The sequence below is a fragment of the Elgaria multicarinata genome, chromosome 1 (assembly GCF_023053635.1).
Source record: "Elgaria multicarinata webbii isolate HBS135686 ecotype San Diego chromosome 1, rElgMul1.1.pri, whole genome shotgun sequence".
Taxonomy (NCBI): domain Eukaryota; kingdom Metazoa; phylum Chordata; class Lepidosauria; order Squamata; family Anguidae; genus Elgaria; species Elgaria multicarinata.
Genome location: NC_086171.1, coordinates 117,427,320 through 117,453,162, shown reverse-complemented (window position 1 = coordinate 117,453,162; position 25,843 = coordinate 117,427,320). Strand labels below are relative to the sequence as shown.

The window sequence follows — 25,843 nt, the reverse complement described above, 5'->3', positions numbered from 1 at the left end:
AGAATATTTTTAAGCTGCCACCTGCACTAACAATATACTAAGGTGTTAATTTACATCCGATACCTTGGCTACTTCTACCTTTTTTGCTGCTTATTCAGAAGGGATTAAAGGAGCTTGATTTCTAAAGAATGTGTCTATATTCATGAATATTCATGCTCTTTCATTTAATGCTGGTTTTTTAAAAGTACTAGACAGGCAGGGATAAAAATCTCCCAACCCTGGAACACAACTATAAATATACACTGCAGATATTATATTGCTACAAACATGATTTTTCAGGGCATAACTGCATTCTACAATGCCACGTCTTCACGCTTCCTGTTACATGTAATGAACAAACTGATAAAACTTTACTGAACAAAGTTAGAAGCTAACAGCGTTTACAATCTTGGAAACAAGCAGAAAGATGTGTCAAACATCCTAACTTTTTAAATAAAGGAGTGAGGGGAGATTCTAGATATAGAGTGTGCTGTAAGCGAGGTGTGGGCAGAAAGTAATTATGAAAATGGGGCATACAAACTAGAGGAATGGTACTCATGTAAAACATTACTATCTGTATGAATAGACTGAATAATCTGTGGTTTACAGAAGGGATGGCAGAAAGTAAATAGATCTCCAGATGTTTTGGACTTCAACTCCCAGAAGCACCTGTCAGCATAGCCAATGCTCAGGAACACTGGGAATTTAAGTTCAAAACATCTGGAGATCTACTTTCTATCTACACCTGCTATAAACTACAGATTATTTAGTCCATTCATGCAGATACTCATGTTTTACCTGAGTACCATTCCTCTAGGTTTGTATGCCCCATTTTCATAATTACTAGCACCCAGTGGGCTCTCTAAAAATAGGTCCTATAAGCAAGCACTTGGTTTATGGCACTTCTCTCAAACACCTTTAACACATCATGATTCAATTTTATCGCTTAGAAAGGGCAAGGGAAAATATTATTAGATCAGTGATCTGAACACCTAGATCCACATGCCTATGGAGACTTTGGGAGTGGATTTCACAACCCCCAAATGACACATGGCATATTGCTACTGTAACCAAGGACACTTTCGTAAATCAGGGGTGTTCAGAAGATAGATCTGGATCTACTGGGAGATCTCTGGGTGATTTACAGTAGGTCAGCAAAGATTTGTGATTGACAATTGTTTAAGTAGCAGCAACAACAAGACTCCCTCATGCTAAATTATACTGCTGAAATTAAGAAAGAATGGGGTGACCAGGAATGGTTTTTATGTGAAAAGACTGTGAGCACCATTGAGCTCTGAGCCCAGGAACATGTTTAGAGAACCAGAACTCTTTGATTCTAAGTGTACGTCCTTTGCAGCAGACTCCAGTTGGTGGTTCCTGGGGTTATAGAAAAATCACAATAGATCCTGCAAGCCTGAAGTCTACCCACCCTGCCCTTAAATCGTTTGTGATACAACACGGTAGCTCGCTCTTCAGAATGATAAAATCCCTCTGGGTGAGTCCAAGCTGTTGGGGGCTGGGACTTTTAGAGACCCACCTGCATCATGACTTTAAGGCGGTCCAGTGGTGCTGTGCCTGTTCGAGAGACAGCGCCAGCCACTCCTCCTGACAAAAGCTGCCTCCACCACTGCCCAGTCTTTTTCTCTTCCTCTGTGAATTCATCTGGGATAGTTAAACTGTCTCCAATGTCCAATACCTGTTAAAATGCAAAGCAGAGAGAGAGAACCAACAGTTGAATTCAACAACCTTGTATGTCAACCAAAAGCCCAATTGTTAGAAAAACTCATGTGAGAGCAATTTTATACAGCTTAATTTAATGAGAGACAGACAGAGAGAGGGGGGGAGAATACATATTTCTTTTCTGATTACATCTGAATCTAAAACCCACCATTTCAAAAACTGCACCATCATCATTAAAAATGATAATAAATTTCTGCCTTGAATACGGCTGTACTAAAGGCATTGCATTGAGATATGCAATGCTTCCCAGCAAATGATGAAATACGAATGGTTACAAAGCACCGTCAGACTTTCTTCCAAGCAGCTTTGAAGGATTACCAAGATTAACCTCTTGACAATTTCCTAAAAAGATTATCAGTCCAATGACTTGGTAATTCATCCAAGTATTTTTTTTTAACCTCTACTGAATTGTTTTTGTAAAAAATTAGAGACAAATTGTTCTTTTGCAACAAAATCAGTTTGGCATGATTCAAGTATGCTGCTTAACATCTACATGAAATTGCTGGGGGAGGTTCTCCAGAGATATGGACTGAGGTATCACCAGTATGCAGAGGAGGGCCAGGATCTCTTCTCGATCATCCCAGAGTGCAGGACATGGAATAATGGGCTCAAGTTACAGGAAGCCAGATTCCGTCTGGACATCAGGAAAAACCTCCTGACTGTTGGAGCACTACGACAATGGAACCAGTTACTTAGGGAGGTTGTGGGCTCTCCCACAATAGAGGCATTCAAGAGGCAGATGGACAGCCATCTGTCAGGTATGCTTTAAGGTGGATTCCTGCATTGAGCAGGGGGTTGGACTCGATGGCCTTGTAGGCCCCTTCCAACTCTACTATTCTATGATTCTGTGACACCCAGCTCTGTCTTTCCTTTTCATCAAATCCAGGTGAGGCAGGGGGTGTTCTGAACCAGTACCTGGGTGCGTTAATGGACTGGATGAAGGCCAATAAGCTGAAACTCAATCCAGACAAGACAAAGGTACTGCTAGTGGGTGCTTTGTCTGTCCAGCTAAGTGATGTTCAATCTGTTCTGGATGGGATTGCACTCCCTCTAAAGGTTCAGGTTCATAGTTTCGGGGTGCTCTTAGATTCAGCATTGTCACTAGAAGCACAAGTAGACTGAAAGCCTTTCTACATGAGGCTTTTATTGTGCATTCGTGATTCCTCACGAACGGTAGTCATCCTCCCAAGCCTCTCCTGTGTTTTGCAACCATTGTCGCAGGTTGTTTTTTTTCTAATGAGGAAAGTCTGTCATATCCTGAATGGTGCCATGAAGCCCTTTGTGTATTTGCACAAGTCCACCATACCACACCACCACCTAGTGGCTGTGTGATGGAACATACAGAAAAGCAGAGAAAGAAAAACCCCAGAAAAAAAATGTGTAAAAGAGACAAACTTAATCCTGCAAAGAATGCAGAAGCCTCAGTAAAAGGCGGGTTAAAAGTTCCATATAGAAAAACTGTTTGTGGCACAGAGCACGTTTTATCACCTTGAACTGGTATACAAACTACGTCCTTATCTGGATGAATATAGCTTAGCTACAGTTATCCATGGTCCAATAATTTCTCATCTGGATTACAGCAAAGCGATATATGTGAGGCTGTCTTTGAAAACAGTCCAGACTTCTGCTGGTTCAAAATGTGGCTTTTTCAGAGAGAGGGACTTTTTAAAGGCCTTTCCCAGGCTGTGGAATGCCCTCCCAAAGGAGACTGGATTTGCTCTTTCTACTGTTCTGTCAACAGGCAAAGGCCATTTTATTCAAGAAGGCCTTTGGCCTGTAGTAGCTGGATCTGTTGGGCTGGATATTTATATTTATTTTTATATATATATATATATATATATATATATATATATATATATATATATCATATGTAAGTGTTGTTTTTATTGTATTTTAATGTATTGCTTTATTGTTTTAATCAATTTTAATCTTCCTTTTACAAGGATGCCTTTTCTTGGTCCCTGACTATCCTGAGGAAAATAACACAGACACAGAGGGAGGCAAAGTGACTCAAGAAAGGAGGCAAAGGTGGGAAGCTAGTTAAGTGTTGGTTTGTGCCTGGCACAGGAAAACCCTCACATGATGCCCTCATGGTAAACCACTGAGCTTAAAGCCAGCAATCCTTAACACTCACACTTCTTTCTCTCCCTGAGAGGCACCGGTTTCTTGGGTCCGAAATTGTGTGAGTTCGTACAACTCCAGTTCAGATCAGGATCACCATGCTCTGGGCGAGGAGGATTCCACCACCTACCCTTCACATTTTCTCCCAAAAATTCCCTCACACCAGGGTTTTTTTTAGTGTGCAGTTGGACACAAAATGTGCAGTGGGCGGGGGAAAGGTGCAGTTGGAAATTTGATAATGTGCTGTTGAAAAAGTAGTGAAAAAAAAGACACATGTTATGGTTATGTGTTTACGAAAACCTTAACAATAGACAAAGTCAGGGATGGCATGTAACACAAATTATATAAGGATGCAGGTGCAAGAGCCCTTGATGGTGTGACTGATGTTGTTGGGTCCTCTGACAGTGTTGCCTGAAAAGATGTGGAGGCAGAGTTGGCATTTGGGTCTATTGCATGGTCTGGTCTCTCTGTCTGTGTCTCTCTCCTGTGTACTATTGCTGGTTAGCATCTGCTTCAGGTTAGGAAGTTGTCTGTAGGCCAAGACTGGTCTGCCTCCCAAGGCTTGTGTGAGAGAAGTGTCTGTGCTGATGATGGGTTGGAGTTCACTGATGATCCGTTGCAATGGTTTCAATTGGGGGCTGTAGGTTACAACCAGTGGTGTACTTCTCTTGGTCTTCCTGGGTATCCGTATGGCCCTGTCAATCTGTCTTTAAGTTTAAGGTGCTACTAGTGTTGGTGATAATCTGTCCAGTCGTGAAAGAGAAATAATGTGTTTGGCCTGGTTGGGGGCGAGGGTGTGTGTGTGTGACTGACAGGGCACTTTTGCAGTTGGAAAATTTGCTTTAAAAAAACCCTGCCTCCCATTTGTGTATGTGTTCGAGGGGGGGTGTTAAAAAAGGGGGAAGTCTCTACTAGCATCAAGATCGCCACCTATGAGGTTTGTGGGTCTTTACAGTAGAGCTGTGGGATGAGCCAACAGGAAAAGTTGCTGCAACAGTGCTACTCTAAATCTTTAATCTTTGATCAAAATTACTCAAGAAGAAAGAAGGCAATGATTTTTATATATATAAATAGCTTAAATATAGAATTTCATTTTAGCATTCATTAAGCAGAATGCATTTGGGGACCATCATCTATTATAATAATCTATTTTATGATATAATTCAGTAGGCCTCCAAGACTTTTCCAATAAACCGTAGTAGTAATTACTGATAATGTATGTATATTTAAAATGTATTTAAGCGACTATCTTGGTCTATCAATCGTACTGATATTTTAATTTTAAATATCAATAGTTCTCTGCTTCAGATTTCATCCCTATTTTGAATGCCAATTCAAGCTGAAACTGGTTAATGCCATAATTCTAACACTATTGGAAAGGTGGGGAGGAGGATTAATGACATTCTGTTCTGAATGAAATTCAGCTCAGTAGCTGTACTTTTACATGGATTGTACACTGGGAATCCATAAACATATCAAACAGTGCGTCAAGGATAAAGATTGGCATTTACATTTCCAAGAGTCTCTTCTTTTACACCAATTTTAAAATCACTTCACTGGCTGCCAATTAGTTTCTGGGTGAAGTATAAAGTGTTGGTTATTACCTTTAAAGCCCCACATGGTTTGGGTTCAAGTTGTTCCCTGCCTCGATCCAAAGGGAGAGGCGGGTAAGAAATAAATTTTATTGTTATTATTATTATTATTATTAAGTTACCTGTGGAATCGCCTTCCCCGTACAATCTGCCCCACACACTCTGGTCCTCTGGGAAGAATTTACTTCAGTCAGCGAAAACTAGGCTGACAACCATTACCCAGAGGACCTTCTCTTCTGCCACTCTGTTGAATGGCCTGCCGGGAGAGATTCGCTATCTTAACAGTCTTTCTGAATTTAAAAATGCTACAAAGACTAATCTCTTCTGGCAGGCCTACCCAGTCCAATTTTAAGATGTCTGGCTGTTATTTTAATAATGTATTAGTTTTATATGTTTTTAATCAGTTTTATGTATTTTATTGATTTTTTGTATTTGATGTTTGCGGGGGAAATGAAGAAAATGGATTATGGAATGTTTTATTTTAGCAGGATGAATAAAATGTTTAAGACAAGGTGTTCAGATAGTTACTTCTCCAAATGATTTCTAAAAAGTACATACAGTATCAGATTATTACGATTTCTGTGCACTGAGGACAAGCAAGTCCTAGGTTGCAAATGGAGACTACAACTTTCAAATGCAAGAGCAAGATGCATTTCTGCCTCTAGGGGGCACTGCCACTGAAGCAGAGACTGAAACTGATAGTGATAGCTGTAGCTCAGGAAATGTGTCTGATTAAATTTCACACATATTCATTGAATCTTGGTTCCTCCCCCCCTTTTTCTCCGTTCTTTTTATGGGAATGGGTGCTTTATGTCCGCTTGACATTGTGGAGGACTAACCTACTGCAAATGATGTGGGTGAGTGTATAAAAGATAGTAAAGTGTCTGTACTGCAATTGGGCTAAACTGCCCTTTGAAGAAAAGCTGCCTCTTATGATTGTGCCATAAAATGTAATCTTGCTTTTTTATTATTTAAAGAACTATGAATGCAGGGAACTTCCTTATGATCACCGACATTTTGGCTATGCGCATGTTGCTATGACAACTTGTATTCAGCTGATAATTAAGTCCTCACCTAAAGGCCAGCTGCAATTTCTGATGGTAATGGAATATTCTTTATCTAGAAAAGACCCAATTTATACAAACAGGTAATAGCAGAGATCTTCAAGTGGGACATTGTTCACTTTGGACTAGAAGCATGACATTTGGGTCAACATGTCTTGCGTCTTCATATGATTTCTTGTGAACCTTTAAAACTTTCTTTGCTCTTTTTTTCCCGGGATTCATACTTCCTTTTCCCCCTCAAAAATAAATGTAGAACCAGATAATAAATTATTCCTTTGAGGGGAATTTACTTTGGGTATACACTTGCTTGACTAAGAATTGTCAAGATTCCCAAATGAAAACAACAAAAGCTCTGTCAAGAGTAACGTCATGAGCCAATACATGAGATGACATTTAAAGAAATACAGACTACAATAGGACTGAAATAAAAATGCAAAACCTACTCACTGTGGAATGTTTCCAGTAACGGACAATTCCTTCAATGTCTGTAGCTGGATTAAACAAAAAATGGTCCCGCCATTCGTTCCAGTCCACTGACATTGTCCCATCAGCATCAATGCTAAAAATACAAAATGAAATAATCAGCATTTCACACTATTTTGCCAGGTTTCTTGCTTTGAATAATGGGCAAGAAACATCACAAGTGCTCACACTTGGAACTTTCATTATATTTAGGTCTCAGTAGATACATTTATTTTCCCTACTGATCCTATAGATCAGTTTTACTGTGCGAAGTTCCTCAGAATTTTTATCTTGTTTGTCCTTGCAAGGATCCTGAGGGGCAGATCAGCATTATTCGTTTTTTTCCAGATGAGAAACCGAGGTAGACAAATGTTGCTTTTTTTTACCCAGCAAAACCATGGCTGGAAAGGTATTTGACTCAGACTCAATCTGAACATTCTAAAAGCACTTAATTGGCTAATTCCTCAGGAGACCAAAACTAAAAGGTCCATCCAAACTAGCAAATAGAACTCTTAAAATTTTGCCCAGCATGCTACTGATCTTTACACATGGAGAAATCACAATCATCTTTGGTACTCTACTTTCTCCTTTTTTTGTAAAATCTTGAACCTCATTAAAGAGGTTCAATAGCATCTCTTGGGCTAATAGGGCAGTGTCCAACCGGGTCATTCCGTTTGCGCAAATGACACCGCGCTAGCAGAAACTACATTCTGAACAATGTGCCAGAGGACAATCCAACTAAAGTTACATTTGTGCAAATGTGGTTACACAAGCAGTTGCATGACTGGTTGTGCATTCCACTTGCACAACCAGTTGCGAGTTGCGCAACTGAAATAGTTGGTGGAATTCTGTTAGTGTTATTTGAGTTTGCAGAATGAGACTGTTAAACTTCTTGTCAGAAGTCTTGCCTTGTCCCTCGGTCTTGCTTGTCCTGTTGCTTTTCCTTCATTGGCCCAGTGTAGACATCACACGTAACTATGGTTTGTTCTTATCTTAATCCTGGTTAAGATCACAAATTATAGAGAAGCCGTAGTGTACTTTGCCAACCTAAGCCACATTTCTAGAGAGCACGTAGAACAGCCTTTCACAAACTGGTGCCTTCCAAATGTTTTGGACTACAAACCCATCACCCTTCACTGTTCTGATGGGAGTTGTACTCTAAAATATCTTCAGGGTACCAGATTGGTAAAAGTGATGATACCAGAAAGACTCATCAGTCACCATGCAAGTTAAGAGGCTGAGAGGCTGCTACATAGCATAGTGATGGTGCTATATGAAATCCCCTCACCACTATGAGCAAATAATGCTACCAGGCTCCCATTCCAAGATGAGTGGCACCCGGACCAGGAACATTCTTGTTGGGATATACCCCACCCCCTAACATTTTTTTGTTGGCCCTCACTTATTAACAAGCCTTACCAACTCTACCCAAACTTTTGAGACCTAGGACACAGGGTTGTGGAGGGTGTAGACTTAAAATTGGAGGAACATTTCACTCTCAATGTGTGTGTTTTAAAGGGCTCCCAGGACAATGGAGAGCCACCCTCCTTGTAACTACAGGATTGCCCAGTTTGTCTCCTAGCATCCCACCCTCCTCCTTGCCCCATCAGGGCTAAATAATGAGCCTCTGGGCTTGTCTATACGAGGCTAAAATCCCACACTCTTACTGAGGCATATGCTCCTGGATTATTTGTGAGATTAAGATTTGCTCCTTTACATATAGCTTTTTTCTGGTGTTTTTTCTTCTCTCTGGGCAAGTTCTACATGTTTCATTAAACAGCTACTAGTTGACATTGTGCTATAGCAGGATTCCAGAGATTCACCTGCCACTGGAGCACTTCAAAGCATGATCAAATTTCTTATTGTAGTTTCTCCATTGAGAATAAAGCTATTACAATGGCCAGAAAGCACGGGGGAAGCCTTGCAGCTTGACAATATTGTGTAAAGGATCCATAAAAAATTGTGAGTGACCAATCACGAGCGCACAATAAAAGCTTCATGTAGAGAAATACTCTGTGCCTTAGGGACAACAGTGATGTTTCTAGGATTCCTTTGGGCCTGTCAACAGTAGCACCAGCTGCCTCAAGAAAATCTGGAGTATCCTTATTTCCTACCTCAGGGCAATGTCACTACCCATAAAATGGCAGACAATAGTGGATGCATCCAAGATGGTGACTTCATTTTTCAAGGCACCCCTCAACCTTTCATCTGACACACAATTTAAGAATCTCTCCATTAAACCAGAAAATAGTAGCAACTGCTGACCTTTGGAGAATCTTCTGTGCCTGCTTTTCAGAAATACTTATGCCCAATATCTTGAGGGACTGAACAATCTCTGATGCTTCAATTACTCCTTTATAAAGGAAAGAAAGAGAGAAGGAGGGGAGAAAGATGACATACTGAAAGATTCTGCAGCTCCTGGTCATCTGGCTACAAACTTACAGACTTTGAAATATCAACTTATATTATGGATAGTAAAGAGGGAAGCATCATGCATTTGGAGTGCTTACTTTTCTTGAAAGGTTATTTTTGTGCAGTGACTACAGCTCAGTTCAGGCAGCACATTTCTCAACAGTGGTTTTAAAACTCCACAGTGGAGTTTTTACACTACTGTTGAGAAATGTGTTGTCTGGACAGAAAACTCTACCCCCCAGTGTTTTTTTTTTAGAACACACTCCATGCTGAACATCCACACTGTGCAGAGGAGAGTTCCTGCACAACCGTTGTGTTGCGTGTTGTGTGGAAGGCTCTGTGGATTTTCCCATTGCATTGAATTGACTTTTCCCATTGGCTACTGAGTTCCCTGGCAAGAGTGATGAAAGAAGAGAGTGCCACTGGGATTTTTTTTTCCAGCAATGGCTGATTGGATACCATCAGAAGGACTGGGGAAAGAGAGAGGGTGGAGGAACTGTCAATCAAACATCGCGTTGCCTTTTACTCAACTCCATGGTAGACCACAGTCACACAACGGTGGAACATGTTGTGTGGTGAGTACACCCTATAAACTCAACCATTGAGTGGAGTTTTCCCACTGTGTAGAGAAACGTGCTGTCTGAACTGAGCCAATATTTTGGAATTACAATACTGGTGGTCATAAGCAGAGCTTTAATGCAGCCGTTATTGAAATCAGTGAAAGTTTCCATATACAGATTAGAATGATGGTTGGGATATTTACTACATTCTTGAACTGCAGCTAAGAAATGCAAATAATAATAATAATAATAATAATAATAATAATAATAATAATAATAATATCAGATCAATTTTCCACAACTAAACTTGGCAGTAACTCTATCCAGAATGTGGGTTTGACTTCATTGGAAGAAGGGCAGGATGATGATGATGATGATAATGGTTAATATCCTGCCTTTTTCCCCAATGAGCTCAGGACAGTGTACACAGTACTTCTGTCTACATTGTATCCAAAAAGAAAGCATGCTACCCCACAAGCGTATCACACAGATATGCCAAGCACAAGTGTTTAGAGCTAAAGTTGAAGACACCAAGTTGGGGAATGTTTCAGCATCTTTTAAGTTAGCTCTAGTCACACCACATCTTGGGCGGAGTTACTGCTACATGCTCCACTTCCAAGTTCAGTTGTGGGAAATTGAATTCCTGTGTTATTGTTGTTCGTTATTTAGGACAATTTTATCCGACCTTTTTCCAAGGAGTTCAGGTTGGCATACATGACACTCCCCACACACCCATTTTCTCCTCACAACAGCTCTGTGAGGTAAGCTAAGCTGAGGGATAGTGATTGGCCTAAGGACACCCAGCGAGCTCCATGGATGAGAGGAGTTTGAGCCTTGGCCTCCCCATTCCTAGTCAGAGAAACAGATGAGGAAGCAGGGGGAAAGGGGACTCAGCCCCTCTCCCCACTGCTGCTCTAACCACTACACATTGGCTCTTACTAAAAAGGAACAAATTTCTTGGACACATTCAGCACAAAGTCAGAGGGATATGGGAGAGGAACCAACCAGGGCCATTTCACCTGGGCCATTTTCCTCTTCCTTTCCCATCTCTTTTTCCTTATGAAAACCTGCAGGTGGGAACTTTCTTGTTTTACTAATAACATATATGCCACTTCAGGATCCTTTTCGGCTGAGGAGTGTGATAAAAAAAACTTTAAATTAATTAATTAATAAAAGTCTGAGAAATGTCTCCTTGAGAGTAGGCCCACTGATTGGGAAGGGTCCCACAAAGCGCTGCTTCTCGTTAAGGGCTGCTGTAGATCTCCTATTCAGAAATGTAGTCTAGTGCACTGTTTCAAGTGGTAGGCCTCACACAAGCTTAGTTCTATAGATCCAATGCAAAGAAAACTCCAGACTACTGTATGGAATGATGTTTTTCCCACAAGTCATTCTGCTGCAGCCGTTCACTTGGTACAGAACCACTAGCCAAGAAGAGCTCCATTTCAAGTGGAAACCCACCCACCAGAGGGCCATGAGTAAACCTGCTGTTTCACGTGTCAGTCCTGAGTGCTAATTCTTCTTCTGCAATTTAGAGGTCAAAACTTAACTTCAAAGCCCATCTGTAGTTCCCTTACCCTACCAGAAGAGAACACAAGCAAAGAGATACATCTCAATTATCAGAGGATTTCAGGTTCATATTCCAGTATTCTACAGACCAGTTTCTAGCACAGTACTTGACACTGAGTGCTTGAGTTCTTTATTATAATTGACATTTTTGGTCATTTTCATGAGATCTTTAATTATGATGTTTTCTTGTTTGCGTGTTGTTTGTCTTAAGGAATTAATGTTTTTCATTTTATGTTATGTGTTGTGTTGAGTATTTCTTAATAGAAAGATGACTCAAAGAAAAATATTTTCTTTTCTTTTTTGTTTTTGTTTCTTACAACAAACAACTAAGAAGGCAAATTGGATCCTACCATCATTGTTTTTGTCCAGACTTTTAAACGCCAGCTTCATTTTCTTCTCATGCTCTTTAAGATAATGTGTAAATTCTTCAAAGTCGAGCCTGCCATCTTGGTTAGTATCTCCAGCTCTGAAAATTTTCTATATATATATAAAAAAGCACATATTGAAGAAGCATTAGCACCGAGGTCTATAATATATTTTTTCATTTTCCAAAGTATAGTTATTTCTACAAACTTTCATGAAATAAAACTATGCAAAATTTCCTGGAAAGGTAGATGGCATAAATGCAGGAAGTTGTTTACCTAAACAGGATTCTCTTCTGGGACAAGACTTAACACAGAAAAATTACAAAGGCTGCATTTCAGCCCACAGTAATGCACACCTATACCTCATCAGCATAACTGTAGACTGGAAGTCAGCCACAATGTTAAAACCTCTAAGCTACAGCACACACCAATGATGTTACCATAACTCACACTTATGTCTGGGACTAATGATATCACATAGATATTAATGCTGTAAAAAATTTGTTTGCCAAAGGATTATCAAAGGAATGGTTCTGATGTCACATTCCCTCAGCAGACATGACTTCAGAGTAATTCTTGTGCAGAAATACACATGAGAATATTAAATAAGAACTGGTCTGCTGGGTCAGACCAAAGGTTTCCCTGGACCAGCACTGTATTCTCCAGACATGTTATAGTCCAATTCCTGCTTTCAGACCTTTCCTAAAGATCCACACAGTCTCAATCTTGGAGTAATGTTTTCAGTGTGAATCCCTCCAGAGAAATTGTTCCAGAAGTACTCTGTTTTTCCAAAAGTATTCTGATGTGTTTTACCATGTTGAGAAGAGCCACCATTTTACCAGTATTCTATATCTGTCTGTTCCACTTTCCCCAAAGCTTTCTATCTACTGAGCTACACTGCGTCATTACAACATCCCTAGAAACATGATAAGCACTGACTGACTACTACCCCATAGGAAACAGAAAAAGGCAGCTGAAAGACGACACACAAAATGTCTCTGTTAATTCTGGCAAAATGTCTGGGTTAACTCTCCACCCAAAAGAATAAATGGACACAAACCTGCCCTCACAAAGGGGAACGGTCAGAAACCAAGAACAGAAGAATTCAACCTCTTAGGACACTCTGCCACCTCCCTCCTGATGGAATGAGGTGCAAGACATGTTCCCAGTTATTATTTGCCAGCCTGGTGCCTACCAGATGTATTTTACTATAACTGCCATCACCGCCAGGCAGTGCTGGCTGGGGATGATGGGGATTGTAATCCAACACATGTGGAAGACACCAGGGTGATCTAAATAATAAATAAAATAAGCAGACCCAGGAGATGTCTATAGGCTCTATTAAACCTGTCATGACTGTGCAGTGGCACAGAGTTGTTTATATGATGCAGCCACAGTGGGTTTTTATCCCCGAAACTGCGCTTTTCTGCAGTGTCTTTTTACCACAATTTCCCCAACTGCTCAGATGCCACCACGCTGTTTCTTTCATCTGTCTCTGGTGGCTTCAGTTCAGGGACATTCCTGGGGCAGACCCTGGTACAGATCAACCCAGGAGCACAGGGCAGGGGGTGCGCTTGGCAAACTGAATGGCTGCCGGTACTGAAGTTTTTTCCAGCCGGATAGCCTGCGTTCCCTCCTGCCATCTAGCTTTCTCGATTCCACCTCACAGCAGCAATGCTGTCGGGTTTTGAAGGAATTGGTGTACAAAGCGTTGTCATATAGACACACCACTGGATGTGGCCAGAACTTGAATAACGCAGTGCCTGGAATGAAGAAGGTCAGGATACACATTTAACAAAATGTAATTTAAAATACATGACAATGTAAACAACTTTTTTTAAAAAAAAATGTGTGTGTGTTTTTAAAAAATTAGCTAAATATGAAGAAATAGTTTGCATTCAAAAGTTGATTGGCAATAGGCTCAAGATATACCAAAAAAAAAGTACTTCTACAAACAACACTTGTGTCATGCATCACAGTACAACTTGATTTTATTTATTAAAATGTTTTTAAACCCCCTTCATCCTTGCAGATACTAGGGTGGTGTACAAGAACAAGACAAACATTAGTAACACAGTATAGAATATACAATCAAACAACTGATCTGGTGTTTGCCAGTAGTGTACATGATTCACCCAGCGCGCAGTTAGCTGTAACATAAATGGCAATCACCACGGCCTGTGGCTAAGCAAGTAAGGAGATAGCTGAAATACAGAAGTGGCCCCTAACAATATGCATAGAATTTTCTTGTTTACTTAACTATGAGCTGCTGATTCATGTTAATAGGCTAAAGCCAACATCTCCCGATGTGAATATACCTGGTTACTACGTTCAACATCTAAGGTCCTCCTCCGGGTGTCTACTCCGAGAGAGGCTCAGAGTGTGGCAATGAGGGACAGGGCCTTTTCGGTGGTGGCCCCCAGACTATGGAACAATCTCCCTGACGAGGCTCACCTGGTGCCAACGCTGCTATCTTTCCGGCGCTAGGTTAAGACTTTCGTCTTTGCCCAGACATATGGCAGCACATCTTAATCACCCACATGTTTATTTTAATGGTTTTTAATGCTTCATGTATGTATGTTCTGTGTTTTAGAATTTAAAATTTTGTATACTTGTTTTTAATCTCATTTTAGAATTTCTGTAAACCGCCCAGAGAACTCTAGCTATGGGGGCAGTATATAAATGTAATAAATAATAATTTTTTATGTAATGAATATTATGTAACATACTGAAACAGTTTCAAAGGTCATTGCTTATGCTATATTAAGAACACAAAAATCTTTCACAATTAATCCTACTGATCTATTTTTCTGAAGAATATTAATGAACAATGTAACAGAAGAAATTCAGACAAAGGCTGAAACCAAACAGAAAGCATCATTATAAGGATAGATTCAGGTTTAATTATAGTCAGATGTAAACACCAGTGTCTAGTTGTTGTCAATTTCTAGTTCAGCATACTAAAACCATAAGACCCTTTTAGGGTGCAATCCTATGTATGTTTAGAGTCCTACAACTCCCAGCATTTCCCAGCCAGCACAGCTTTGTACTATGGCTTTGTTATCTCCAAACATGCATAGGATTGTGCAATAAATGTAGCAATGTGCTTTAAAACAGAAGCATCTTTCACGTAAGCACAAATATCTGGATGCAACCTCCCCACCCCCGCCCCCCACACAAGCAAAAGTCTCATGCACTGCTTGCTATTATTTGATCCACACATTGCTATTCCTGTCCTGAAAGCAAATGCACAAGATTCAAATAATACTACCACAAAAGAAAAGCTGCATCTTATACAGATACATAGTTGCAGGGGCAAGTTTCTCAATGAGAATGTAGCACAACAGGTTTGGTAACCCATAGAAAGCTCTAGGAATGTCAGATTCTTATTGATACAAGTTTAAAACAATTATCTTCACTGTGTTTGTTTAATGACGAACATCGGACCAGCCCTAGCATTAGGCAGACAAGTTGATGTTACCATTAAGAAATTGCTCTTATGACAGCTAAAAGACTGATATTATTACATTGGAAGGATAAAAGTTCACCTCCCATAATGCAATGGACTGAGGACTTACCAATGCTATCAACATTGGAACAGGTGGTATATAGACGCCACTTGCGAGTGGATAAAAACATGGATACTTGGCCTGCTTTTCTTGAAAACTATGCATAACTCTCACCCCATTTTTAAAATGAATGGTATACATGATTGGAAGGAAATGACATTCCTATGTATTTATTCTTTGTTCTTTTCCCCACCCCACATTTTGTTTTCAGTTCTGTTTTGTTAAATTCACAATAAAAAATAGCAAGATTTTTTTTTACTTACCTTTTTGTTATTATATTTTAACCACCATGGCAGCCACCATTGGATTTTCTGCCTCGAGTGCCAAAATCCCTTGTGCCCTCATTGGTACTGCCACAACTCTTATAAATGGCTACTAAGCTTTGAGGATATAAATGCTCTCCCAAAACATACTGGCAGGAAAGGTTTTATTTCTCCCTAGATCTGTAGTCCGTTCAGATTACAAGACACTTCACATGAAATATTGTTTAGAGTATACCCATATAAGATATAGCCATATAAATGAAGAATGTGACAAAATATGGCCCCAAACACATGCGTCATGATGGTACACTTGTCAGTGAGCCATGATTAACCAGAGCTCTCCATTGGGTGCACACTTCCTTGCACTCCCAGATTTACCTCTATGTATTGTGTGGAACTGTTGTGTCAGGTCACTGGGAGATTTAGCAGAGTTAGCAAAACTTCCCATAGAAACTTTATTACTTCATTCTGATAATCTCAGAAACTGATCATAAGAGACAGAACTACACATTAAGTCAGATGCATGGCTGCCATCAAAAACAATCCTCACATTTCTTCCTCCTCTTCCAACCCTTGGTCACATCTAGTAAATAAGGGTACATGGCTTGATGGTATCACAATCCAAAATAAGGACTCGGATTGCACCAACATCACACATTCTAAAATAACTACAAGTTGCCGGGGATGGGTATGAGATGCAGGCCTGTGGGTTTCGGCAGCAGACTTGCATCTCCCACCTAACTTGTATTACAGGGTTAGTTTATTTCTTTTAAAATATTTTTATCCCTACTACAATGATGAAAGCACACAGACAATCCAAAACAAATAAATAAGATCAGAATAGTGGGGGGCAAATTAAAACAGATCAGCAGGAATATAATAAAATATATAAAAAAATGAAGCCTCAAAGGCTCTGCAGATATATATTTTAAAATCTTTACTGCCTGGCAAAAGGCAAGCTATGCAGGGGCCATGTGAACATCTCATGGGAAAGCAACTCAGGTCGAGTTCTACATTGTGCCTCCGTCAGAACTTCCAAACCACAGAGCTGCCCAGAGGTTTATGGGGCTTGAAGGAGACTTGATGTTTGGGGCCCTGCTGCTGCTCCATGCATAAGAACATAACATTACCATGCTGGGTCAGACCAAAGGTCCATCTAATCCAGCACTCTGTTCCCACAATGACCAACCAGCTGTCGGCCACTGCCAGGGACCAACAAAGCAGGACATGGTACAACAGCACCCTCCCACAGCAACTGGTGCACACAGGCTTACTGGAGGTAGAACATAACCCATCAGGGCTAGTAGCCATTGATAGCCTTCTCCTCCAGGAATTTATTCAACCCCCTTTTAAAGCCATCCAAATTGGTGGCCATCACTACATCTTGCGGTAGTGAATTCCATAATTTAACTATGCACTGTGTGAAGAAGTACTTCCTTCTACAAAAGCCCATCTATTGGGCGGGGGGGCACTCTAGAAAGGAAAGCAGCAAGCCAGAAGCCAACAATACACACAAGGAGCTGGGGAAGGGGGCTTGATTTACTAGGACCAGAGCAAATTGGTTCAGTCTCTCCACCGTTGTTTTCTTTCTTTCTGGGCAGCCCTGCCAAGCTGCACAGACCCAGGCTGAGTTCGGATGACATGCTAATCAACGGTTGTTTCCCATTCTGTTCCTATTACCGCCACCCCACCCCGGTTGATTAGCGTGTCGTCCGAACTCAGCCCCATTCAGTCTTCAAAATATCAATTTGATCACCTGAACTGGCCCTCATTACATGAATGCGAAGCGCCTGGGTGTGTTGTTTTTTTTAGCCGATTAAAGGTAAAAATCCACATGCCGAGCATATTTAGGCAGGGTGGACCAGACTTAACGAAATCCCTTCATGCAGAAAGAGCACGACTTAAAAAAAAAATTTTTGAAAAATTAACGAACAAAACACTTTCCACTAAATGCTCTGCGATAGTTATAGCAGCCATTAAAACACTAGGCCAATCCTCAGCAAGGCATTCTGGAATACTGGCACTGGCTTCCCCGCCTCCTTAATCACGCACACTTCCCTCAAGTACCCACCTTCTCCGCGTCATCGCCCAGGGGGATGCCCAGAGCTTTGAGGCCGCTTTGCAGCTCGGCAATATCCACCCGGCCGTCCTCATTGAGGTCTAGCTTCTTGAAGAGATTCTCGTACCTCGAATTACTTTCGGGCGCTTCGCAGGCAGCCTCCGAGAGCACAAAGCCCTTCAGGAAGCGAAGCATTGTGCAGCCTTCAAGAGAAGAGAGAAGGGGTGGGGGGATGAAGTCGGGGTAGCTAAAGGAGGGCAGGGACCGAGGCCGAGAAATACGCGGAGCCCCCGCGCGCAATTTGGGAAAAGTACACTGGGCTTCCTCTCTCGTGCGCGCAAGCCTTTGGGAGGAGCAATGAAACGTTAGCAACGATGGCACGCAGGAGCCAACACCCAGGGAGGGATCAGGAAGGGGAAGCGCGGGCTTCTCTTTCTCATTGGGTTCCCCGAGCTTGCTTGGTCACGGCCTAGGAGGGACGTGGTTCTTTCTTGCCTCCTCCCTTCCGTGCGAGATGGAGCGGCCTTTGTGCGAGGATGCCGAAGGTAGCTGCTGCTGCTGCTGCTCGCTCGAGACTCTGGAGCGCATTTTTTTCTTTCGGGTATTACAGTCCACCCGATCCTCTGCACGTTTACTTGGGAGTAAATCCCCACCGAGTTCAGTAAGGTTTTGCTGCCCAAAATGCGCAATCGGAGTTGCAGTCAGAGGCTGAATAATCTTAAATATATCCCTGTGTGCAGAAAGTAGAGCTCCAGATGTTTGAGACTTTTAACACCCAGCAGGAATGGGACATGCTGGCAGGGGCTTTAGGGAGTTCGTCCAAAATATTTTGAGATCTACATTCCTGCCCTCGGACAGCCTTCCGCAACCTGGTGCCCTGGATATGCTTTGGACTTCAACTCCCATCAGTCCCAGCCAACAAGGCCAATGTTCAGTAATGCTGGCAGTTGTCCAAACCATCTGGAGGGCACCAGGTTGGAGAAGGCTGTGCTAGGGAGCTAACCATGCTACTGATTGTGGAGTGCTAAACATTCTTAAATGGAAGTAATCCCACTGAAATCAGTGTGATTTCCGACTAAATCTTTTTGGGATGTATAGCATTGTACTTGTCGGTGTTCGCCTGTGTTCACCTCAGTGCAACGTGCACGATACTAAGGGTTGCCATTTTTGTGTGTGCGTTTAACATGGGTTGGCAACCTGTGGCCCTACAACTCTCATTATTCATCACCATTGGCTATACTGGATGAGGCTGATGGGAGTTGAAGGCCAAAGGTTGCATAACAACTGCATAATAGGCAAAGATTCAGCAGGTGAAGTCCCGTCCCCCCCATCACTGAACCTTCATGCTGGGAAAATTCAAAAACTGAATTTCTGCACACCATTGAAAGCACCACAGCCCTGCCAGTATAACTGTTGGAAAGCTAAGCTTTGCTACCATTCAGAAATGTCCTACCCAGCTGTGCAAATTCTCTCCAATATTTGTAGAATGATATGTGTTACCTTAGGAGTATTAGGGTGACCATATGAAAAGGAGGACAGGGCTCCTGTATCTTTAACAGTTACATAGAAAAGGGAATTTCAGCAGGTGTCATTTGTATATATGGAGAATCTGGTGAAATTCCCTCTTCATCACAACAGTTAAAGTGCAGAAGCTATACTAGAGTGACCACATACAAAAGAGGGCAGGGCACCTGCAGCTTTAACTGTTGTGATGAAGAGGGAATTTCACCAGGTTCTCCATATATACCAATGACACCTGCTGAAATTCCCTTTTCAATACAACTGTTAAAGACACAGGAGCACTGTCCTCCTTTTCATATGGTCACCATACGGAGTGTGCGTAGTACTTTTCATAATAATGGGCTGGATCCAAAGTGCTTAGACCCATTGAAATCAATGGAACTTACCATAACTGTCCCATTGATTTCATCTGGTCTACTCTAAATACAACTCAGTCTGGATCCAACCTAATATGTTCAGGTGCATCCTGTGATACCTTGTCAATGGCCCCGTTCAGGCAACACCCTAAACCATGCTGCTAACCACAAAATGGTTAACCAATTTTGGTTAAAATTGGTTAACCATGGTTAACAAATCCGTTAACCATTTTGTGGTTAAGCAGCATGGTTTAGCGTGTTATCTGAATGGGGCCAATGTAAAAAAATGTTGTTCATTTGGGTTAATAAGCACTTGGTTGCTCATGCAAACAAGTTCTTAAAGGGCATCTGTTAGCTTTCTTCATTACCAATGGACTGAATTTCAATGGAGTTGCTTGTGATATACACTTTATTATTATTATTATTATTTATTTATATAGCACCATCAATGTACATGGTGCTGTACAGATTACACAGTAAATAGCAAGACCCTGCCGCATAGGTCTTCCCCCGACCAGGTGCCTTGCAGATGCTTTGGACTACAATTCCCAGCATTCCCAGCTGTTGAACATGCTGGCTGGGATTTATAGGAGCTGAAGTCCAAAACATCTGTAGGGCAACAGGTTGGGGAATTCTGCTTTATATAAGGGTGTCATCATGCAAAGTGCTTTCCAGTCTCAGCCTAAGCATGCTTACTCAGAAGCCAAACCGATTGAGTACAATACAACTTCTCAAATAAGTCTGCACAGGATCACAGCTTTAGAATTCTGATTCATCCTCATTAATCCTCACAGTCAGCTTTAGAGAAATACCTTAGGCCATAGGCTATTGATTTCTCAGAGGCCTGGTCTAGACATGCAGTAGAACGAGGTGGTAGAATCCTAAATTGGCAGACTAGATGGGTACCATTTCAAGCTGCAATAGGGCATATCAATTTTGAATATTCCCCCTACATTTGACAGTGGTGGGAGAGGGGTCAGAAAACCTCCTTGCAAGTAAAAGCTAGCACATGAGGGAGATAGATTCTAGCTGAGCCTGCTCCTTGCCATGTAAGTGTTTTACTTTCAGGGAGGTTTTTATTTTATAAAATAAAATAACTGGAGACCATCCCCATCTGCACTGAAAGTTGCATTCAACCAATGGGGCCTAGTTTGATCAAGCCTGCTTAACTCTGCATTGGATTGTGGCCAATGAGCATTTTAAAAACCTATTATGTGAGCCTTACTCTTCCTGGTGCCCTTCAAATGTTTTTGATTTCAACTCCTATAATTCCCAGACACCAAGGCCAAAGATCGGGGGGAATCCGCACGTCGTACTGAGATCGCTTCTAAGCGACCCCAGTGCGGCATGAAAGCGATCGTGTAACTTGCCTTTGGAAGAGCCGACGAAGAGACGTCTTTCCCGCCACCACCCAACTCCCTCCTCGCCGGCTGGGACGGAGAGCTCGGAGGAAGAAGGCGGGGTGGAGAGCTTCTTCCACTCTCAACCCCGCCTTCTTCAGCCGAGCTCTCCTTGCCAGTCGGCGAGGAGGTCTGTGGGTGGCGGCAAAGTCGTCTCTTCGTCGGCTCTTCCAAAGGCAAGTTACACGATCGCTTTCACGCCACACTGGGGTCGCTTAGAAGCGATCTCGGTACGACGTGCGGATTCCCCCTAGGAATACTGGGTTGTAGTCCAAAAATCTGGAGGGCACCAGTTTGGGGAAGGCTGTATTATGTGGGGATATGAACATTTTAATCACAAAAGTGATTATGTTCCAAAGCTTTCCCCCTTGTTTCTGACCTGCTGTAGTCTCTTTTACCCATAATCATTTCATGATATTGAATTATGTTATGTTCAGATTAAGGAAGTAAAATTTATAGACCTCCAGATAGGCTCATGATGCCCTGAAATTTACCTGCATTTTAGATGGCAATAGAATGCCAGCTGCTGTAAGAGTTTTATTGATTTATTTATTACATTTCTTTACTGCCCAATAGCCGGAGCTCTCTGGGCAGTTCACAAAAATTAAAAACATTCAAAGTATAAAACCATAATATAAAATACAATATAAAAGTTCAACCAGATAAAAACAGCAGCAATGCAAAATTACAAATTTAAAACACCAAGTTAAAAAAAATTATAGATTGTTAAAATGCTGGGAGAATAAAAAGGTCTTCACCTGGCGTCTAAAGCATATAATGTAGGTGCCAAGCGAACATCCTTAGGGACCTCATTCCACAGCCGGGGTGCCACAGCAGAGAAGGCCCTTCCTTTGGCAGGGGCTCACGGAGAAGGACCCCTGAAGATGACCTTAGGGTCCGGGCAGGTACATACGGGAAGAGGCGTTCCTTCAGATTTTGTTGCTATGTCACCTTCTCTGTTACTATATCAACTGGAAGTATGGTTTCTAAGGTAATATCAACACCCAAGGCAGAAGTGCTTTTTCAAAAGATCCCTGCTCTTACCAACATTTGCACCAAGAAACCTCTTAAAATCTTAAGATTACTATATGCCCAAAGATGCAAGGGCAAAATAGTGCCCACAACAGAGGAATGGCTACTGAAGATGTTTGAGCTAGCGGAGATGGTGAAACTCACAGCAATTACGAGAGATAAATCGGCTTTAAGATTTATAACTGAATGGGAACCTTTTGTAAACTTTATGAAGGGACAAGAAAAGGATACTTGTACATCTGTGGATTCAACCAATAATGTAGAAAACATTAAGAGAAAAATTAGAGATTTGGATTTGACAGTGATAGAGTAAGAAACACACATCTGGAAACACCCGTACATATAGAAGGCAGACAATATAAAGAGCTGGGGGATGTAATCACCACATTTGCAAAGCTGGCATTTCATACTTATTTAGTGGCCATTCTATAACAAAGAAAATGCAAAGATAAATTCCAGTGCCAAAAAGCTGAATTACAATTCATCAAAGCTTCAACTCTGTTGCCTGTGGCTTGAATAAGGACAAAGGGGTTTCTTCTCAGTGGTCCAAAACGTTAGTGACACTGGACCATTTTGATAATTATATTAGATTCTACAAAGGCCGTCACACTATCCAAATGAATGGATCTGAAAAAAACAGTACATTGATGGACCTGATGTGCAACTAGTAGAGATGTGTAGACAATCAATTGCCATGAATATAAAGCTGAATGAGTATAAAGCTGATGTTAGCCCGCTTTTTCCCCAAAGTACTCATAACCTATTACAACAGCAATATGAGTTGGTGATGCTAATGAGATCACTGAACCCAATAGAGGACAAGTTGTAATCTCCACAGATACAGATGTTCTGCTTCTCCTGTTGTACTTCCTGACCACACAGTGAATGAAACATAGATGGTCTCCAAAACAGCTAGAAAACAAATATTCTACCCATTAAATGCCATTGCCATGAGGTTTTGAAAATCTGTGAAGAAGAACTTGGTAAGCTTCTAGGTCTTAAAGAACTGTTACCCAGTATCCTACAAGAGCTATAGAAAATTAACTATGTATGGGACTGCAGTCTTGTATAGACCTAGGACTGCACTGGATCTCACAGCCATATTGACTCTGTGGAATTACCCTGGATTTTAACACCCAAGTCACAGCTATGATTTTTATTTTGCACTATACTACTGAAATTGTTTTAATTTCAATTTTAAAATCTATAAAAGCATAAACATAAGGGTATGCCTTGGAACAGTGCAGTCTAAATAAATAAAATGTGATTGCGTAAACAGCTTCCACATAGAGATGAGTCATTCATACTTCCCATGCCAGCTAATCATTTCTGCCTGAACAATAAATTGCATATAAGATTTAGGAGAAAGGGTTGCCTTCGCCAGTTTCTTAGCCGTGTTAAAGCAAACATTACATTTTGAAATCGTTCTGTTGTTATGACTCCTCCTTTTCCAGAATCATCATTTATTAGCAGCCATTTCAACTGGCTGCAGCAGAGGGAGAGGTGAGTCAACACAGCCTGTGAAGACCAGCCCAAGATGGCTGTGGTCTTGTTCAAACTGTTCCTAATGGGGAGGGAGGGGGTGTTTTGGAGAACAGCTCTCAAGGTCCAGCTCTGAGAAAACATCTCATTAATCTGAGTGCTCTCCCCCCAACAACAGCACCTGGGGAGTTATCAGACTAGCCCAAAGTCTGGCTAATTGGGCTCTGACTCGCTTCAGCTGTGGGAAAGAACGGCCTGGCCGGGGGTGGGGGGCTTTGCAAGGGAGGGGAGAGCCTGAGTGAGGCTTGGGATTGGTTGACGTGGGTCATGGTACTGCCAGACCCAAAAAGGGATAAAGGAGTGGGTGACCAGGGGCCAGCCATCTTTCCTGGACTAACATATGCACAGAACGGGAGATCCCTGGCAAGCTGGGTTATGGCTCAGTTTTAGATAGGTTTTTTGTGTTTTAAGTGTCTGGACTCTCCAGGGAGGACTCATCGCCTTTGTAGTTGGATTTATGGGGGATTAAATTTTTAAGGGATTGATTGATGTGTGCTTGTTACTTCTTTCTACCTCAAACCCTCTTCCCTTCCCCCCTTCCTATCCCCCCATTTCGTGTCTTTTGCTTCTGCTTAAGTCTTGATTGGAGCCTTACGTGTTAGTTTTTAGTGTGTGTAAATAAACTGCTTCAGTCCTTAAGGTGTGTTTGTGTGCGTATTCATTAAAGGGCTGGCTATTACCGTCTTGGGATGGGGTTAGGGAGGTGGCTATCTGGGAAATCTGACGTTTGGTCCAAAGCCTATCTTGCAGGGATGCTGGGTGGACCCCAGCCTTCCTTCACACAGCTCACTCCATTGGTTAATTTGGAACCAAGTGCCATTAGGGCTGCCTCTCCCAGTACTGTCTCAGTGGCTGTTCTACCTGGACATTAATTATAAAGAATAAGCACTTGAATTTGCTTCTTTTTCTGATTCCTATCAATACCTTTTCTTTTTGTGTCATGTCTGCTATTAGATTGTAAGTCTACAGGCAGGAACTGTGCTATTTTCTTAATCATCATACATTGCCTTGAAAACTTTAGGCATTATTATTATTTTAAAGTCTTATGGATAACTAACTACTGAAATACAGTTCTACTTATAAAGTCTTCCAAACAGCCTACAGAAGTGCAAACATTATATTGGAAATAATATGGTTTAATGCAGAGATAGGCAATCTCCAGACATTTTTAACACCCATCATTCCTTACCATTGGCCATGCTGGTTGAGGCTTTTAGGAATTGCAATCCAACCTTGCAAAGGCACTGCACTGATTTTGACCCAAAGTTACATACATTGTTATCTTGTGTATTTTGGTACATATGCTAGTTTCTGTGCCAGCTTTACCATACAGACAGTATTTATTATTTATTCATTTATAATAATTATATGCTGCCCTATAACAAACTTAAGTCTTCTGGCAGAACAGAGATTGTTTTGAAGTGGGAAATGCTTCCTTTAGCATACTAGGTTTAAATTTCCCTTAGTCATTTGTGTTCCAGAAACATTTATTCCCTGCACACAGAGAAGTAGTTTGCAGACATATGGTAACATTGGCATTGTTCTAAGCAAAGAATCATAATTACTAGAAATATTCAGGAATAAAAGTAGGGTGACCATATGAAAAGGAGGACAGGGCTCCTGTATCTTTAACATTTGTATTGAAAGGGGAATTTCAGCAGGTGTCATTTGTATGTATACAGCACCTGGTGAAATTCCTTCATCACAACAGTTAAAGTTGCAGGAGCCCTGCCCTCTTTTGTATCTGTAACTCTAGCAGCTTTAACTATTGTGACAAAGGGGGAATTTTACCACATGCCGCATACATACAAATACCTGCTGAAATTCTCTTTTCATTATAGCTGTTAAAGATACAGGAGCCCTATCCTCCTTTCCATATGGTCACCCTAATAAAAGTAAGGCATTTTCATATGCACAAAAATCTACAACTACCAGGTGCTAAGGAGGGTGACTCTCCTGTACCTTTAATAGTTATATGGAAGAGGTGATTGTGCCAGTCGTGGTTTGTAAAAAAAACATGGGTAAAAAAAGCTGCACTTGCTGAAATTCCCTTTTCTTCACAGCTATTGAGGTACAAAAGCCCTATCCACCTCCCATGCTAAAAACACCATATAACTAAGACCTCTTAGTTCTGCCATATCACTACAGTTATTAGCCACATTGTATATTATACTTCCCTATGAAAGGCTGGATGGTTTATGGAACTCCTGGTTAATATAAAGGTTTTCTTCTCTCGTTCT

General features: G+C 41.4%; 1 protein-coding gene across 1 annotated transcript in view; it reads right to left on the bottom strand.

Moving 5' to 3' along the window:
• Nucleotides 1–17,987, bottom strand: part of SLC25A24 (solute carrier family 25 member 24) — a 32,613-nt gene extending 14,626 nt beyond the window's left edge. Inside the window, exons 1-5 of the mRNA XM_063135458.1 lie at nucleotides 17,765–17,987; nucleotides 11,847–11,973; nucleotides 9,224–9,311; nucleotides 6,944–7,055; nucleotides 1,517–1,675 (exon numbers count right to left, since the gene is read on the bottom strand). Of these exons, the coding sequence (XP_062991528.1) occupies nucleotides 1,517–1,675; nucleotides 6,944–7,055; nucleotides 9,224–9,311; nucleotides 11,847–11,973; nucleotides 17,765–17,947 (669 nt within the window). The 5' untranslated portion in view covers nucleotides 17,948–17,987. The remainder of the gene's footprint in view (nucleotides 1–1,516; nucleotides 1,676–6,943; nucleotides 7,056–9,223; nucleotides 9,312–11,846; nucleotides 11,974–17,764) is intronic.
• Nucleotides 17,988–25,843: the final 7,856 nt, after the last annotated feature.